At 60.2% G+C, this 14,989-nt stretch overlaps 2 protein-coding genes across 2 annotated transcripts in view; one reads left to right on the top strand and one right to left on the bottom strand.

The window, feature by feature from the left end:
* Window positions 1-14,989, top strand: part of LOC112104840 (cytosolic purine 5'-nucleotidase) — a 29,693-nt gene that overhangs the window by 5,832 nt on the left and 8,872 nt on the right. The window contains exons 2-11 of the mRNA XM_024197400.3: window positions 4,101-4,174; window positions 4,958-5,075; window positions 5,968-6,063; window positions 10,010-10,101; window positions 10,478-10,535; window positions 11,218-11,311; window positions 12,558-12,611; window positions 13,166-13,249; window positions 14,139-14,180; window positions 14,462-14,560. Of these exons, the coding sequence (XP_024053168.1) occupies window positions 4,101-4,174; window positions 4,958-5,075; window positions 5,968-6,063; window positions 10,010-10,101; window positions 10,478-10,535; window positions 11,218-11,311; window positions 12,558-12,611; window positions 13,166-13,249; window positions 14,139-14,180; window positions 14,462-14,560 (811 nt within the window). The remainder of the gene's footprint in view (window positions 1-4,100; window positions 4,175-4,957; window positions 5,076-5,967; window positions 6,064-10,009; window positions 10,102-10,477; window positions 10,536-11,217; window positions 11,312-12,557; window positions 12,612-13,165; window positions 13,250-14,138; window positions 14,181-14,461; window positions 14,561-14,989) is intronic.
* Window positions 8,332-14,989, bottom strand: part of LOC112104839 (cytoskeleton-associated protein 2-like) — a 46,361-nt gene continuing 39,703 nt past the window's right edge. The window contains exon 10 of the mRNA XM_024197399.1: window positions 8,332-8,369. The gene's annotated coding sequence lies outside the window, so the exon portion shown is untranslated. The remainder of the gene's footprint in view (window positions 8,370-14,989) is intronic.

The following is a 14,989-nucleotide window of genomic DNA, read 5'->3' as shown; positions in this document are numbered from 1 at the left end:
AATGATCTATATGGTCCCAGTTTATGGCAAAAACGTCACAGTAGGTTAGATAAATGTCTATCAGGGATGGTCTAGACAGTATTTGGTCCTGCCATGCGGGCAGGGGACTGGACTCGATGACCTCTCGAGGTCCCTTCCAGTCCTAGAATCTATGAATCTATGCCAGTCCTCTGTCAAGCCAGCCATTGAGAGATGAATGCTGCAGCTCCTCTTCTGCACATCCAGAAGGCTCATAGGCAGAGAAGAGGCGAGGTCTGTGCTCTGCATTCCCACAGCTGACACCAGTCTGCCCAGAAAAGCAACAGTGACAATTCGTAGGGTTCTAGGACCAGAATCTGGCCCCTTGCATAACCTAGGCCAGAGAACCTTGCACAAGAAAATAACCACCAGACTGGGTCAGACCAAGGGTCCATCTAGCCTAGTATCCTGTCTTCTGACAGTGGCCAATGCCAGGTGCCCCAGAGGGAATGAACAAAACAGGGAATCAAGTGATTCAGCCCCTGTTGCCCAGGGGAGGGATAGCTCAGTGGTTTGAGCATTGGTCTGCTAAACCCAGCATTGTGAGTTCAATCCCTGAGGGGAGCTATTTAGGGAACTGTGGTAAAAATCTGTCTGAGGATTGGTCCTGCTTTGAGCAGGGGGTTGGACTAGATGGCCTCCTGAGGTCCCGTCCAACCCTGATATTCTATTCCCAGCTTCTGGCAAACAGAGGCTAGGGACACCATCCTGGCTAATAGCCATTGCTGGACCTATCCTCCATGAAATCACACAATGATTCCTGCATCAAACCTATAACTTCTGTCTGAACTAGAGCATATCTTTAGACAGAGACTTCAAGTGATGGAGAATGCACCCAGGCAAGTTGTTAAAAACTTGTGCTTTTTCTAGTCTGAATTAATCTAGCTTCAGCTTCCAGCACTTGAATCTCATTAGGATGTTTTCTGCTAGATTAAAGAGCCATCTGCTATCAGATCTTTTTTCTCATGTAGGCACTTAGAGTGGAATGCAGTGACACTGAAAAGGACGTAGGAGTCCTGGTATATAATCAGTTGGACTTGAGTTCTTGTTCAGAGGTGCATGACCTTGCATTTGGCTATATTAAAACCAAGGTTGTTCAAAGGAGCCCATTTTATTAGGTGATCCAGAACAGGCTGGTTTCAGAGTGGTAGCCGTGTTAGTCTGTATCAGCAAAAAGAACGAGGAGTTCTTGTGGCACCTTAGAGACTAACTAATTTATTTGAGCATAAGCTTTTGTGGGCTAAAACCCACTTCATCGGATGCATGCCTGTATAATCTGTATACAGTCTGTTTAATCTGTCCCCATCATTATTTACTGATCCACCAGTTTGTGTCCTCTGCAAACTTTACAAGCCGTGATTGTCTTCTTCCGGAACACTGATAAAGATTTTGAATTGCAGTGGGCCAAGAGCAGATGCCTATGGCATCCCCATTAGACAATTTCCCATTTACAATTACTTTTGAGATCTATCCATAAGCCAGTTTTTAATCTATTTAACATGGGCTGCAGTGGTTCTCTCCGGTGCTAAAATGTTTATATCAGAATGTCAAGTGGGACTTGGTTAAATATCTTACAAAGGTAATCTATCGATACAGTGACCTTTATCAACCAAACCAGTGAACTCGTTTAAAAAATAGAAAAGCCCACAAGACTTATTTCTCATAAAACCATGTTGATTGGCATTAATTGTGTGCCTAATCTTTATTGATTGTATCCCTTAATAAACTTTCCATGATTTTGCCAAGAATTGATGTCTGGCCATAAAAGGCATCAGCAGCACCCACCCTGCCCTCCATGGAGCAGACTTGCTCCTTCGCACTACTCACCAGCTCTCCGTCTGATCCTTTGCCCCTGCAGATCAGAGCCAAATGCGAAGTGAACACCTCCTCCACACTCGGGGGGGGGGGGGGGGGAAGGGAAATCTGCACAGTGAGCAGGAAGCCTCCCCCAACCCCCGTTGTTTTCCATCAATGCCCAGCGCAGCTCGGCTCCTGTTGTGCTGGCGAGGAGGGTGGTGCGAGGGTTCGTGGCTGCTGGATGATGCTCCTGTGGCAGCAGCCATTGAAACCTGGGATCTGGCAACAGCTTCCAGATATGCTGCCTTGGTCGCCTCTCGCCCCTGGGCCTGTCCTCATGCAGCTGCCTCTGGGGAGGGGTGTGTCTTCTGAACACCTTGTGGTGCAGGAGGCTCTGATTTAGGGGGCCCCCACCTCCTTTCTCCTCAGAGCAGCCTGATTCTTGCCTCTTCACGCCACCCTGCTCCCCATGAACACGCTGGTTGATTCCCTTCAACTCTGCTGGGAGCCAGAGACTGGGAACAGGGCTGGGAGCTGCTAGGTTTAAGGCACTTCCACTCTCCGCGGCTGGCCGGTGTTTATCACCTCAGGAAATTTTAGCGGGAACGCCTGCCCATGGGCCACCTGGAAGTCATTTGGTGCCAGGGTGGCGCCGCTGTGAGGGGCACAGACCCCAGGGCTGCCTCATCTCCCTCTGCTGGGGTCAGGGCGGGAGCTGGGCCCCTCCCCCAGAGGCAGCACACTGGCTAGGGGCTCAGCACATTTGCTTTCATTGCACCTCCTCGTGGAATTCCTGCCCCCCCCCCCCCCCGATTTATTAGGCTGTTGCTGGGCTAGACATGGCCTGTCCCACTGCTGAGCGGGTCCACTCTGCCTGGCTACACAGCACGAGGCTATTCCAGCCCTGGCTTGTTAGCTCAAGCTGTAGTTGCTCCGGCTGTTAACTCCAGAGGCCCCAGGTCCATCAGCCCCCTGGCCCTGGGCTTCTCTGAGTTTCTAGGGCAGATTCCAGCTGCCCACACAGCTCCTTTATGCTGCCCTAAGGAAATCCGCCCCGGTGCAGCTGCTCCCCCTACATCTCCTTGCGAGGGCAGTGGCTGGGGTGGCAGCTGCTCTAGTGGATGTCGGGTCCCTGGACCGTCCCCCTGTCCCGGGGCACTGACGCTGGGTTTTCGAAGGGACTGAAGAGTGAAGGCTGCACCTGCCCTCCGAAGTCCATTAGATGTTTTGGAAATCTCACGCCTCAATAACAACGCCCAGCTCTTATTGCCAGCAGCAGCATTCCCACCCTACAGATGGGGAAACTGAGGCACGGGGCAGTGACAGGATTTGCCCAAGGTCACCCAGCAGGCCCGTGGCAGAGCCAAGAATAATATCTAGGTCTCCTGAGCCCCAGTCTAGTGCTGTACCCACTAGGCTAAACTGCCCAGCCCTCCTGCCAGGTGCAGGACGGGCTCCAGCCCTGGGGTTAGGTGGCCCCTCTGTGGTGAGTTTGACCCTTGATGTCTCTGCCGGACTCGTTCAGTCGCTCCTCCCCAGATGATAGCTTTGGAGTGTTGCACCCTGCTGGGGTTCCCGCCTGGACACCAGCATTCCCCAAAGGGGCTGTGCTCCCCCTCCACAGTGCCAGTCCTGGCTCCCCCCGGCTGGTGGCTCCCTTGGCCAGCTCTTGTTCCTTCCCAAGAGCAGAGCCTGTCTGTGCTGCAGGAGCTGTGGGAAGGGCTGGCTGCTCACTAGGCTAGGGGAGCCCATGGCAGCACAACCTGTGTGCACAGGGTGGGTCTGAGTGGGGCATGGCCGTGTTACCAGCGTGGCCAGGGCCCCAGCATCCTGGCAGGCCGTGGGCAGGTGGGTGCAGAGAGGGGACTGTCTGTCTCTGCCAGTCACCAGCAGCTAAATCCCCCTGGGCTGGAGGTGAGGGAAGGACAAATGCAGGTCCCAGCTAATGTCCCTGTGATGGCAAACCCAGGGCTAGCCTGCCCGGAGCAGCGCTGGCGTGACCGGGCGCTCACCAGCATTCCCCTTCAAAGCCTCGGCCCAGCTCCCCTCCAGAGATACAGCCCAGCGGGACGGGTGGCGAACTTGGGGCAGGGGGCAGGAATGTCTCTTTGGTGGTGGCAAACTGTGGTTCTCCCAGGGGCTGCTTGAACAAAGGGGGGATGAGCTGGAGGGGGTGCCAGGTGGGGGGTGTTGGTATTAAAGGGGGGCAGTGCCAACTGGAGAGCGAGAGCCCTGGGGAAGCAGGGCTGCCCCCCACTCACCCTCTGCTGTCATTTTCCTTCCAGGATCTTTGTGAACCGCAGCCTGGCTCTGGAGAAGATCAGGTGCTTTGGTTTCGATATGGACTATACGCTGGCGAGTGAGTTCTGGGCCGGGAGGAGGGATGGGGTTCCTATAGGGCAGGACTTACCTCTGGCCTGGCCTGTGAGGAGCTGGGTGGCACCATGGGATCCAGTCGATGGGCCCAGGAAGAATTCTGGGTAGGCACCAAGCTAACCTGCCTGGTCCGTGGTTTGGTCTGTGAGGTTCTGGCCTGTATCTGGGATCCCAACAGTTGGGCCTGGTGGCTTTGCCACTGGTTTGGGAGTTCTGCTGGCTTCCCCCAGTTTGATCCTCACTTCCCAGTTTGGTCCGGGGCCCAGGACTGTCTGTGGTGGCTGCCTGCTGAGCCCCCCGTCTTGTTCCCAGAAATCCGGAGTAACCCTCCCCTCGGCCCCGGCGCAGCTCTGGATTCACACCAGGTTCTGGCCATCGGCTTGGATAGGAGCAGGGGGTAGACCCTAGTTAGTTCTAAGGCTGCCTCTCGCATATACCGGCTAGCTGGCCCCATATGGGCCATGCCCCAGTGGGGATGGGGCGCGAGTGCCAGGAGCTCCCCACATTCCAAAGGCAGGTTCCATTTGCCTGCCCCAGCGGGGCTCATGCTGGTTACGCTGTCTGCAGCATACCAGTGCCAGTGGGCGAACTGGGATCCCTGCTGTAACCCCCTGCCCCTCCCCCTGGGTGTCGCTACAGCCTGGGGTCTTTGGGGGAGGCAGCCCTGGGCCCTATTCCCTTGTTTTGGGGAGAGGGTTCCCCGCGCCGGCTGCTGGAGCTCTGGCTTGTGCTCCTCTTCTCCTCCCCCACCCCTTCCCGCCTGCAGTATACAAGTCCCCAGATTACGAGGAGTTGGCCTTCGAGCTGCTGCTGGACTGGCTGGTCTCCATTGGGTACCCCCACGAGATCTTGAAGTACCAGTATGACCCGACCTTCCCCACCAGGTGAGCGCTGCCCCCCACAGCCGCTCTGGGCTGTCCCCTAGCGAGGCCCACTGACGGCTTGGGGGGGGGGGCAGTGACGCTTTAAAGTGCCCCTCCTTCCCCAGTGCACCAGGCTCGTGGTGTCTGAACACCCCCAGTTCAAAGGGGTTTGGTTTACACCACTTAGTGGCTATTTGCCCCCTTGGATCTGAGAGTCAAGACGGGCTCCCTGGGTATCGTCCTCTGGAGTGAATGGCCAGGGGCTGCGTTGCTCAGCGCCCGGGAGCTCCAGTCGGGGGGGGGGGGGGGGGGTCCCCTTGTTCGTCATGGGGAGGGGGAGATGGGGGAACCTCCATTGTTCCCAGGGGGCTTGGGCCCTGTCCGTTGCCAACCTGCCTTGTCACTTACCCCCATGCCAAGCAGGGGCCTGTTGCTGCCATTCCAAGTTGGCACCCCCATGCCCAGGTGTAAACACAAGGCACAGGACACGATGGGTTGGGCCCTGGAGGCCCAATTGGTCCCAGGTGTAAACCCAGTGACATTAGTGGGGTGACACCAATGCGGACAGAAGACGCCGTTTTGGTGGTGCCGTTCAGCCAAGGGCCTGAGTGGTTTCCTGAGGCCTGTGGAGTCAGTCAAGCCACCAGGTGAGGGATGGGCAAGGGGGGGGCTGGCATTGCCCCCCCCCCCCCCCCAGGTCACAGCGCTTCAGAACCCAAGGCCCTGCCACTCAGACGCTGCCACGCCAGCAGAGCCCACCACCCTGCTTCGGACGCAGCTCCGCTGCTGGGACTCCATTCCCCTGCGGGGAGGGTCGGCGGCTGGCGCCGGGAGGTTAGAGCAGCTCCTAGAGCTGGTTGCTCTCTGAACGGGGCTCCCCCCGCCCCCGGACACTCTCCTCTCCCCCCTGCAGGGGCTTGGTGTTTGACGCTCAGTATGGGAACCTGCTGAAGGTTGACTCCCATGGGAACCTGCTGGTCTGCGCCCACGGCTTCCGCTTCCTCAGTGGGTAGGTGCCTTCGCTGCTCCTCTTGCCAGCCCAGCACGCCGGCTGGTGCAGGCACAGCCCTGGGGTGGGGCGGGAGCCCCGGGAGACTCTGGCGCAACCCCCCACCGTCAGGGGCCGGCGGAGCTCTTCCCGTGCTGAGTCCATGGGCTCCCGAGTGCAGATACGTGGCAGTGTTTCCCTCCTGTGTCTCCCTATCCCATCGGGACCCTGGGCTCCTCTGACCTCCTCACTCCCCTTGAGTCCAGTGGAAGCCAGCAGACTGGGCCCCGATCCTGCTGAGGGCTGAGTGCCCGCTGGGCATAGTGACCTGTGGGGTGGCCAGGGCATTTGGCCCCTTGGCATTGCCAGTGCAGCCTCAGGCTCTGCATATCCTCCACTGCCACCCACCAACTCCCTCCCCACGACCCCTGCACTGTCCAGAGGCGTCTGACTTGCAACGGCCCCTATTAGATTTCCTCCTATTGTGGACACTTGATCCCAGGGCTGAATCGTCCTGATGCGCTGGGCCAGGCCCCTGCTGGATAAGAGCTATTCCTGGCCAGGCTCCTAAGGCAGCTGCTCCGTCCTGCCACCCGCTCTGCCCACGGGTGCTGAGGGATTAGCACGCACAGACAGACCTTTGGGTTCTCGGGTTCTCTTGCTTCCAGCCTGCGCTGCCCAGTGTCTGCTGGTGGGTACCTGGCCTGGCTGCACAGTGGGGCCCTACGAGTGCCAGGAATCAGCCCTGCCCAGGGAGGGGGCTGGGAACCAAATGCACCTGTTGCCCCCGGGTGGTTTGTTCGCTCCTTGCCCTTGTCTCCGTCGCTCCTGTGTCAGAGGGGGTGGGGGACAGCAGGGCAGGTGGCATTGAGGTGGGCATGGAGGACCCTGGAGCTGGCTCCCTGGTTTGGTGCTTTGGGGGAGAGGAGAAAGGGCCTTGCAGGGGTCAGTCTCCAAGTTGCCCTGGAGTCACAGAGTGGGGCTTGCCCCTGAGTCTGGCACTGACCATGCTGGAAAGGTCTGACTCAGGTACTGTGGGCCGCAATGGATCACATCCCTGACAATCCCGCCTGCTCTGACCTCTCCGGAGATGCTAGGCCCACCCCCATGTCGTTCCCCTTGCAGAGCAACTGGAGAGGGACCCTGCTATACAAAACCTAGTGAAGGTATTTCCTCGTCACCTTGGCCTCTGAACACCCCACAGTCTTTAATGAATTTATCCTCACCCAGCCCTGGGAGGCAGGGCAGGGCAGGGCTGTTCTCCCCATTGGACAGAGGGCACAGAGCACCCAAGTGACTTTGCCTCGTCTCCCAGGCCAGCCCCTAACCAGTGGGCCATCCTTGCGCTCCTGGGATTGCTGCCAGTGCTCTGATCCTGGGCATAATGAAGCCTGCACATTGCTCCCGGGAGGTGGGGGGGAGCCAGGTTGGGAGGGGCGGAGGGATGTCTCCAGGCTGCTGTCATGGTTCTAAATAAAGCGCAACAACACCAGCCTGCTGCCAGCCCAGCACTTCATCTTCTTTATAAACACGGCGTTGTCCAGCGTCCCGGGGCTGCGCCTCCCCTGCAGCCCGGCACTCATCCCTGGAGAAGCTGTCCCTGAACCACAAGGGGAGGTGGGACAGGCTGAGGCTACTCGCCAAGGGGCAAATTCACCCCAGTGCTGAGGCTGGCACTGGGGGCACATCAGGGCATAGGGCTGGCCCCAGTCCACCCTTGCTCCCCTGCCCCAGAACACCTCTTGCACTGGAGAGGGGAGATCTGAGGGGCCTGGCTCTGCCCTGCCCTTGGTCACAGCTTTGAGCAGGGGGTTGGACTAGATACCTCCTGAGGTCCCTTCCAACCCTGATATTCTTTGCCTGTCGCCTGGCATGGCCATCTCTGCTTCTGCGGGGAGATGGCTGTGCCATCAGCTCCCTTGTGGCTGCGTTGGGAAGCACTGGGGCAGATTGGGGGAGAGCCGCATGCTCCCAGATGGGGGGCTGTGCCCCACAAGGAACTGTCTCTGCCCAGGCACGGGGCCTGGGACGGTGCAGCAGCTGGGCACAACAGGACCAGCACTTCCATTGCTTGCCAGGCAGGGGATACTTTTAGCCAGCGTGTTTTCTTTCCAACCAGACGCTGGGCCGGGGCGATTGTTACCTTCCATCCCCACGGCCTGAGTGACTGGGCAGCTGTGAGCACAGCTGAGCCACTGGCTTTGGGGGTAGTGGAAACATGCAGGAGATTTAGGGAAACATGTAGGAATGTGGTGTATATCTCCCCCCCCCCCGCCCCCGGGCGCTCCAGGGAGACATTCCAGGAAGGGCAGGGGGAAGGTCGTCCCCTTCCTGGAAAGGGAGGAAGCCTCATGCTGAGGGATTCAGGTTGCGCTGGGTTTATCTGGAAAACTCCTGAGGTTTGGGTAGTGCAGCTCGGGACAAAACGCCCAGCCGGGGAGCATCATCTCAGGGGCCTGTCTGAGCCCGGCTAGCCATGGGGCTAGATCTCTGGATGGGGGCAGAAGTGCTGGTCCCCCATGGGGCAGGGAGCAGGTCGAGAATCAGACCAGATGCAAGTAGGATTCCGGGGGGTGGGGTCCTTTGGTGGGAAAGTGGCCAGTGAATGCCCTGTATTGTAGTGTATAAATAGTGCAGCCCTGTGTGCCCTCGCTGATCATCCTGGGGCATCCTGTCAGCTGGTGGGTGGCACGGGGTCAGTGTCAATGGGGTGTGGGGGGGTGCTGTCAGCATTGATTAGGGTGCAGGGGGGTGTCCCATTCTCATGCTTTATAGCAGGGGTGGGCAAACTTTTTGGCCCGAGGGCCACACCTGGGTATGGAAATTGTATGGCGGGACATGAATGCTCACGAAGTTGGGGTTCAGGAGGGGGTGAGGGCTCTGGGGTGGGGCCAGAAAAGAGGAGTTCAGGGTGCAGGCTGGGGCTCTGGGCTGGGGCAGAGGGTTGGGGTGTGTGGAGGGGGTGAGGGCTTCAGCTGGAGGTGCAGGTTCTGGGGTGGGGCTGAGGGGTTTAGGATGGAGGAGGGGGATCAGGGCTGGGGCAGGGGCACAGGAGGGGGTCAGGGGTGCAGGCTCTGGGCGGCGCTTACCTCAAGCAGCTTCTGGAAGCAGCAGCATGTCCCCCTCCGGCTCTGGCATGGCCAGGCGGCTCTGCGTGCAGCCTCGTGCACAGGTGCTGCCCCTGCAGCTCCCATTTGCCACAGTTCCTGGCCAATGGGAGCTGCGGGGACGGTTCCTGCAGACGGGGCAGTGTGTGGAGCCTCCTGGCTGCCCCTAAACGTAGGAGCCATAGGGGGGACATGCGCTGCTTCCGGGAGCCGCGGTGCATGGAGTGGCCCCCGACCCTGCTCCCCGGCTGGAGCACGGGAGTGGGGCAAGCCCCAGACCCTGCTCCCCAACAGGAGCTCAAGGGCTGGGTTAAATCAGCTAGTGAGCCGGATGTGGCCTGCGGGCCATAGTTTGCCCACCCCTGATTTATAACATAGTTTTTGTTCTCTTTGCCGTGCAGCAGCAGCCAATCAGTGCTCTTGGCCTGTGACTGCTGGGCTCCTTGTGGGGAGCTGGGTGGGCATTGCAGGCTGGCCGGCTCCCTGCTGTGGGTGCTGCTGGGATGTCGCACGGGGCCGTGCAGACAAGCGCGTGGCTTAGGGGGCTGCAGCTGGCTCTTCGTGGTGCTCTGTGTGTGCAGAACACACCTGCTCCAGCCACCCAGGAGCTGGCCTATGCAGGGCAGGAGGCCTGGCTTAGGGTGCCAGCTTGTGGTAACACTGGGTATTGCAGGCTGAAAGCTAGAGGGAACCCCAGGGTCGTCTGTGTCCAGCTGCCTCTGTGGGAAAATCCCTGTAGGATTCATCACAGCTGAGCTCTGCCTCTGCTCTACAGCATCTGCCCTCTCTGGCAGCTCCGCCCTGGCCCTCACTCAGCCAGTGCCCCCCAGTCCCTCACACGGGTTTGTCTCCCCCTCCAGGGCTGAGATCTGGAATTATTACCCCAACAAGTTCATTCAGCGGGACGATATGAAGCGATTTCACATTCTCAACACGCTCTTCAACCTCACAGGTATGCAGGGCTATGGCCTCCCCCCATGTGCAGGGGGCAGCCCTGCTGTAAAATTCACCCCCCATTTCCCCTGGGGCCCCCCTCACTCACCAGGATCCTCGCCTCTCTCTGGTACCTGTCTGCCCTGCAGTATCTGAGCATCTCACCCGAATACGTGTACCACCCCCGATTGTGCCAGGGCCATGCAGGTGACAGCTGGGATCAGAGGCCCAGAGAGGCTAAGTGACTGGCCCAGGGGGGTCTGTGGCAGAGCAGGGCTTCAACCCATGTCCTAGGCTAGTGGCTGGGCCACACCCACAGCTCCCAGGGCCCCTCTCCCAGAGCCTGCTGTCTGAGCCAGCTGCCTTGCTGACCTGCCCTCCCTTTCCCTTGGCAGAGACCTATCTCTACGCCTGCCTGGTGGATTTCTTTACCAACTGCTCCAGATACGTCAAGTGAGAGCCCCTGCCTCGCGGCACGCTGAGGATTTGAGGAGTGTGTGGGGGGGGGCATCCTGCTGATCCCTGCGCTCAGCAGCCCGACTGGGTCCTGCCATCTCCGCAGCAGGCTGGGAAAGCTCCAGACGCTCTGCCAAAGCCTGGCTGGGTTTGGCCCTGAGTGGAGCTTTCCTTGGGACTCGGGAGGGGGTCCCCGGGCCGGGGAGGCTGGCAGGTTTGGGAGGTTCAACATCCCTGCTGATTGCCAGAGCGAGAGCCCTGGGGCCTGGCAGTAGCAGATGCCAGATGGCCAGTGGGCAAGCTGTCACGCCACCCTGCTTCCGCCCTGCCTGATAGGCAGCCCAATCTTCTCCCACTGAGACTCCGGCCCGCCTGGCTGCCTGTGTCTGAGACGAGCCCCCCAAACTCCCAACCCCCGGGGCTGCTGTGGGAAGTGCCTGGCTGCTCTGGGGCCTGCCAGGGGCACACACCAGCTCTGGGTTTCCCTTTGCTGGGTGTGGTGGGGAAGAAGCATTTTGCTGTCTGGGGGGCCTGGGGCAGCAATTCCCCCCTTCCCTGGGGTGTCTAGGAGTGCCTTGGCTGCCATCCCAGCTGCACCTCCCCCTGCCCCACTCAAAGTCCCCCAGCCCAGTGCCCCTCTCCTTTCCCCACTGACCATTTTCTCTCCTCGCTTTCCCAGCTGTGACACGGGCTACAAACACGGCAACCTCTTCATGTCATTCCGCAGCATCTTCCAGGACGTGCGCGAGGCCATGGACCACGTGCATCTCTCGGTCGGTCGCTGCCTGGGAACCCCTCAGTGGGCTGGGAGGCCTGGTCTGCATTGGGAAGCTTGCACTGGAATCAGTTTAAAATCCCAGTGTAAATCCACCATAACCGGTTCCAAGCAGGCTTAGCCAATGTAACATGGCAAGTTACTGCCGTGGGCTACACCTGCTTGCTCCCATCTGTAGCTGGGGTGTGTGTAGGTGACATGAGGTTTGATCTTGGTGACACCAGGCCATGGTCTCCACTCCAGACAGTGCCCCAGGCAGCGTGGGGCTTGCCGGTGTTTGTGCAGAGGATGCTGGAGCCCACCTGAGAGTGGGGGCTCCCGATTGGCTCTTTGAGCCAAGTTAGAGGCACTGTGTGCCCGCATGGGAGGCTGACGCCCAGCCCAGGAAAGCTGGCAGCTCAGCTGTGTGATCCCACCCCTAATGGACAGGTTGGGCCACGGGATGCACAGACCCCCTCCCCAGGACACTCTGCTCCCTGTGCAGATGGGACCGGTTCAAGGGGGCTCCCAATGGCTTTGCCAGGGGAGGTGATTCCCTGATGGGACCGGCTCAGCCACGGGGAGGTGCCCGTCTGGCTCACCTGGCCGGGCTGCTCCTCTGGCCCGGGGGCTCCAGCTGTGGGTTTGGGCATAGCCCGGTTCAGCCCGTTGCCCTGCACCGTGTGTCCTGAGTGGCAAGTGTGGAGTCCCGGCCCCAAATGAGCAAGGTGAGTTACCGCATCGGAACCAGGGCTTTATTTGTGGCAGTCCGGAGCCCCGGCCCCACTTTCATTACAAACGAAGCACTGACTGGAAGGGACTAGCTGGGTGATCAGATGCTGGCTGGGAGCCCAGTGAGGGGGCTCCGGGTGCTGTCCTCTCTCCCGTGAAGTTGTGCTCCTCCTGAGGGCACGGGCCTACACCGTACAATGGGGCTGGTTCTGTCCTGCAGCATGGGGCACTGGGCAGTGCCCCGGGGCACGGAGGGAGGGGCTAACACTCCCTGGGCCTCAGCGCCCGTGCTGCGACACAGAGTGTGATGGGCTGTGATGTGGCCCGGCCAGGCGTGGCTCCAAGGCACTGGCATCTGGGTGCTGCTGTGGGGGCACCGGGGTGTGTGTGGGGGGACACGGAGTTGGGGCCTCGGTCCGTTTCCTGGCACAAGAAGAGTCCCCCACGCCACATGGGCAGGGGAAGGGGGCAAGCGCCCCACGGGGGCAGATGGCAGCGATTGTGACCCGCCCCCTCTCCCCGCGCTTGCCCAGGGCTGCCTGAAGGAGAAGACGCTGGAGAACTTGGAGAAGTTTGTGGTGAAAGATGTGAGTGTTGCATCCCCCACTTGGAATGGCTGCGCTTTCCCCCCCCTCCCCCCAAACAGGCCTAGAGGGGCATCACACCCATGCCCTGCAGGGTCGACACGGCCCCCATGCATCCTTCCTGGGCATCCCCTCCCCTGGGCTCTATGGCCAGCATGGTTCCCAAACCTGTCCTGCTCCCCCAGCCCCCTGGGACCAGACTGGCTCCCTCCCTTCCCGCACTGAGATCTCTCTCAGGCTCCCTTCCTGCAGTGTGTGTGTATGGGGGGGGGGAGGGAGGGAGGGCTGAGCAAAACCATCCCCCTACTGTGTGAGTGGGGGCACCCCTGGCCGACAACACCCCTCCCCGCCCAGCTGCCCTTCCCAGGTTACTGCATTACCCAGTGGCAAGCGAGCCGGGCCAGGAACCCTGCTCCCCCAGCTCTGTGGACGCAGGCCTCGTCTGCCGGAACTCCCCCAGCTAGTGCTGGTCCTAGGACCCAGCCCCAGCGGGGCACCATTGCCCCCTTGCCCGGGCCCGCAAAGCCAGCCCCTTGCATGGATCTCGTTCTGCGCAGCCCCGTGTGCCCCTGCTGCTGAGCCGCATGAAGGAAGCGGGGAAGGTTTTCCTGGCCACCAACAGCGATTACAACTACACAGATGTGAGTACCCAGCTCTCCCACGGGGCCCCCAGGAGCTGGCGTGGCCTGTGCTCTCAGCCTGAGCCAAAGCCGTTTGCCCCAGCCTCCCTGCCCCACCTGTGGGTCTGCAGCACTCTCTGCTGGTGGGGGGCACCTTGAGCACCCAAGCTGAAATACATGCACGGGGCAGGGGGAGAGCGCCTGACAAAGGTGGTTCCCCTGGGGGTGTGTTGGGGGGGGCGCTGCGTCATCTCCCTTGTCAGACAGCATCAGGGCTCGCCTGCAACAAACAGAAAGGGGATGGGGCCCTGGGGTTGTCTCTGGGTCGCTAGCTCACAGCCCATGCGGCCTGGTTTCACCATGGGGGCTGCTCTGGGGCTTGGCCTGGCCCGAATTAAGAGCCACGCTGCTTTAAAAATCAGAAAGTGACTCCCAGCAGCCACTCCTGTCTCTGAGTCAGAGTGCAAGGGACAGCCAGACCCTCTGTATAGCGCAGACCCGTCTCCAAGCCAGTGACCAGCATTAGCCCAAAGCGTTTCAGGACAGCCAGCTGTGGAGAGCCCCGGCAGAGAACAGGAGGGACCGAGGGTCCCCGAGTGCGAGATGCTCCGTGATCCCAGCAAAGGACCTGCACCCCATGCTGTGCAGGACAGAGCTAGACTCAAGGCCTGGGGGCAGTAAGTGAGGTGTATCCAGGGCCCCCTGTGTGGGGCTGGTGCCAGGCTGGGCAGCCTTTGTGTGATCACAGCACTTGCTGCGCGGCTCCCCACTCCCTTGGGAGAGCCCGGGCCCCTGTCAGCCAGCCCGGCTTTCAGTGCATGTATTCTGAGTGCCGTTCATCCGCTGCCCCTAAGCAGAGCGTCTTGTGCCAGCGCAGCTGATGCCAACTCCACGCTTGTGTCTTTGGCAGGCGATAATGACGTACCTGTTCACCTTGGACCTGGGAGACAAGGTGAGTCTGGACGAACCCCAAGGGGGAACTGTGGGGGAGGGGTGATGGCTCCTGGGCTGTGGCTCTTGAGGTGGACTGGGAGATCTGGCCATCACCGTGGTATCTGACCGCTGCTCCTGGACACTGGTTGCAAGGCTGGGATTGGCTGCAGGAAAACCGAGTGCTAGCGATGTGGGGTGGGAAGTCTGTCTCTGACCTAGTGGGCCCAGACCTGGGAGCAGCCTGAGCTGCGACTTTGAAGGGTGCGTCCGCCGGGCCCCTGACCTGGTGTCTCCCTGCAGGTCCAGCGCCCATGGCGCTCCTACTTTGACCTGATTGTCGTGGACACACGCAAGCCACTCTTCTTCGCTGAGGGGACCGTCCTGCGGCAGGTCAACACGGTAGGGCCCCCACTGCAGTGACTTCCCCGGAAAGCCAGACAGGGCCTGCTGGCAGTGCAAGACTGGAGCAGAGCATGGGTCTGGTTACCCCACAATCCTGGTTCTGCTGTTCCAGAGGCAAAGAGACCGCCCTACCGAGCGCTATGGGAAGTGGGCGGCACTTGCCTGACCTCTGCAAGGGGTCAGTTTCTGTGCCCTGAAGCATGAGATTAGCTGGCATAGCTGCAAATGTTAGTCGTGCCCGTGGATTAGCCAGCCGGGCACTGGAGCTGGAATTCCACGTGCTGGCTGGTTAGGCTGGGGCCGCCCAGCACGCGGTGCGTTGGATGGGTTGGAAATGGCTTGTGCTCTGCTGTGGGTGCTTCCAGCCCTCGTTTTAGTGCCCTTCCTGCACTAGCTGGCTTCTGCCATGCATGGGGTGCAGCAAAG

This window comes from Terrapene carolina, unplaced genomic scaffold (genome assembly GCF_002925995.2).
Source record: "Terrapene carolina triunguis isolate 2854851 unplaced genomic scaffold, T_m_triunguis-2.0 Scaffold49, whole genome shotgun sequence".
Lineage (NCBI taxonomy): Eukaryota > Metazoa > Chordata > Testudines > Emydidae > Terrapene > Terrapene triunguis.
Note: the sequence above shows the minus strand (reverse complement) of the source record. Positions and strands in the feature narration are given on the sequence as shown.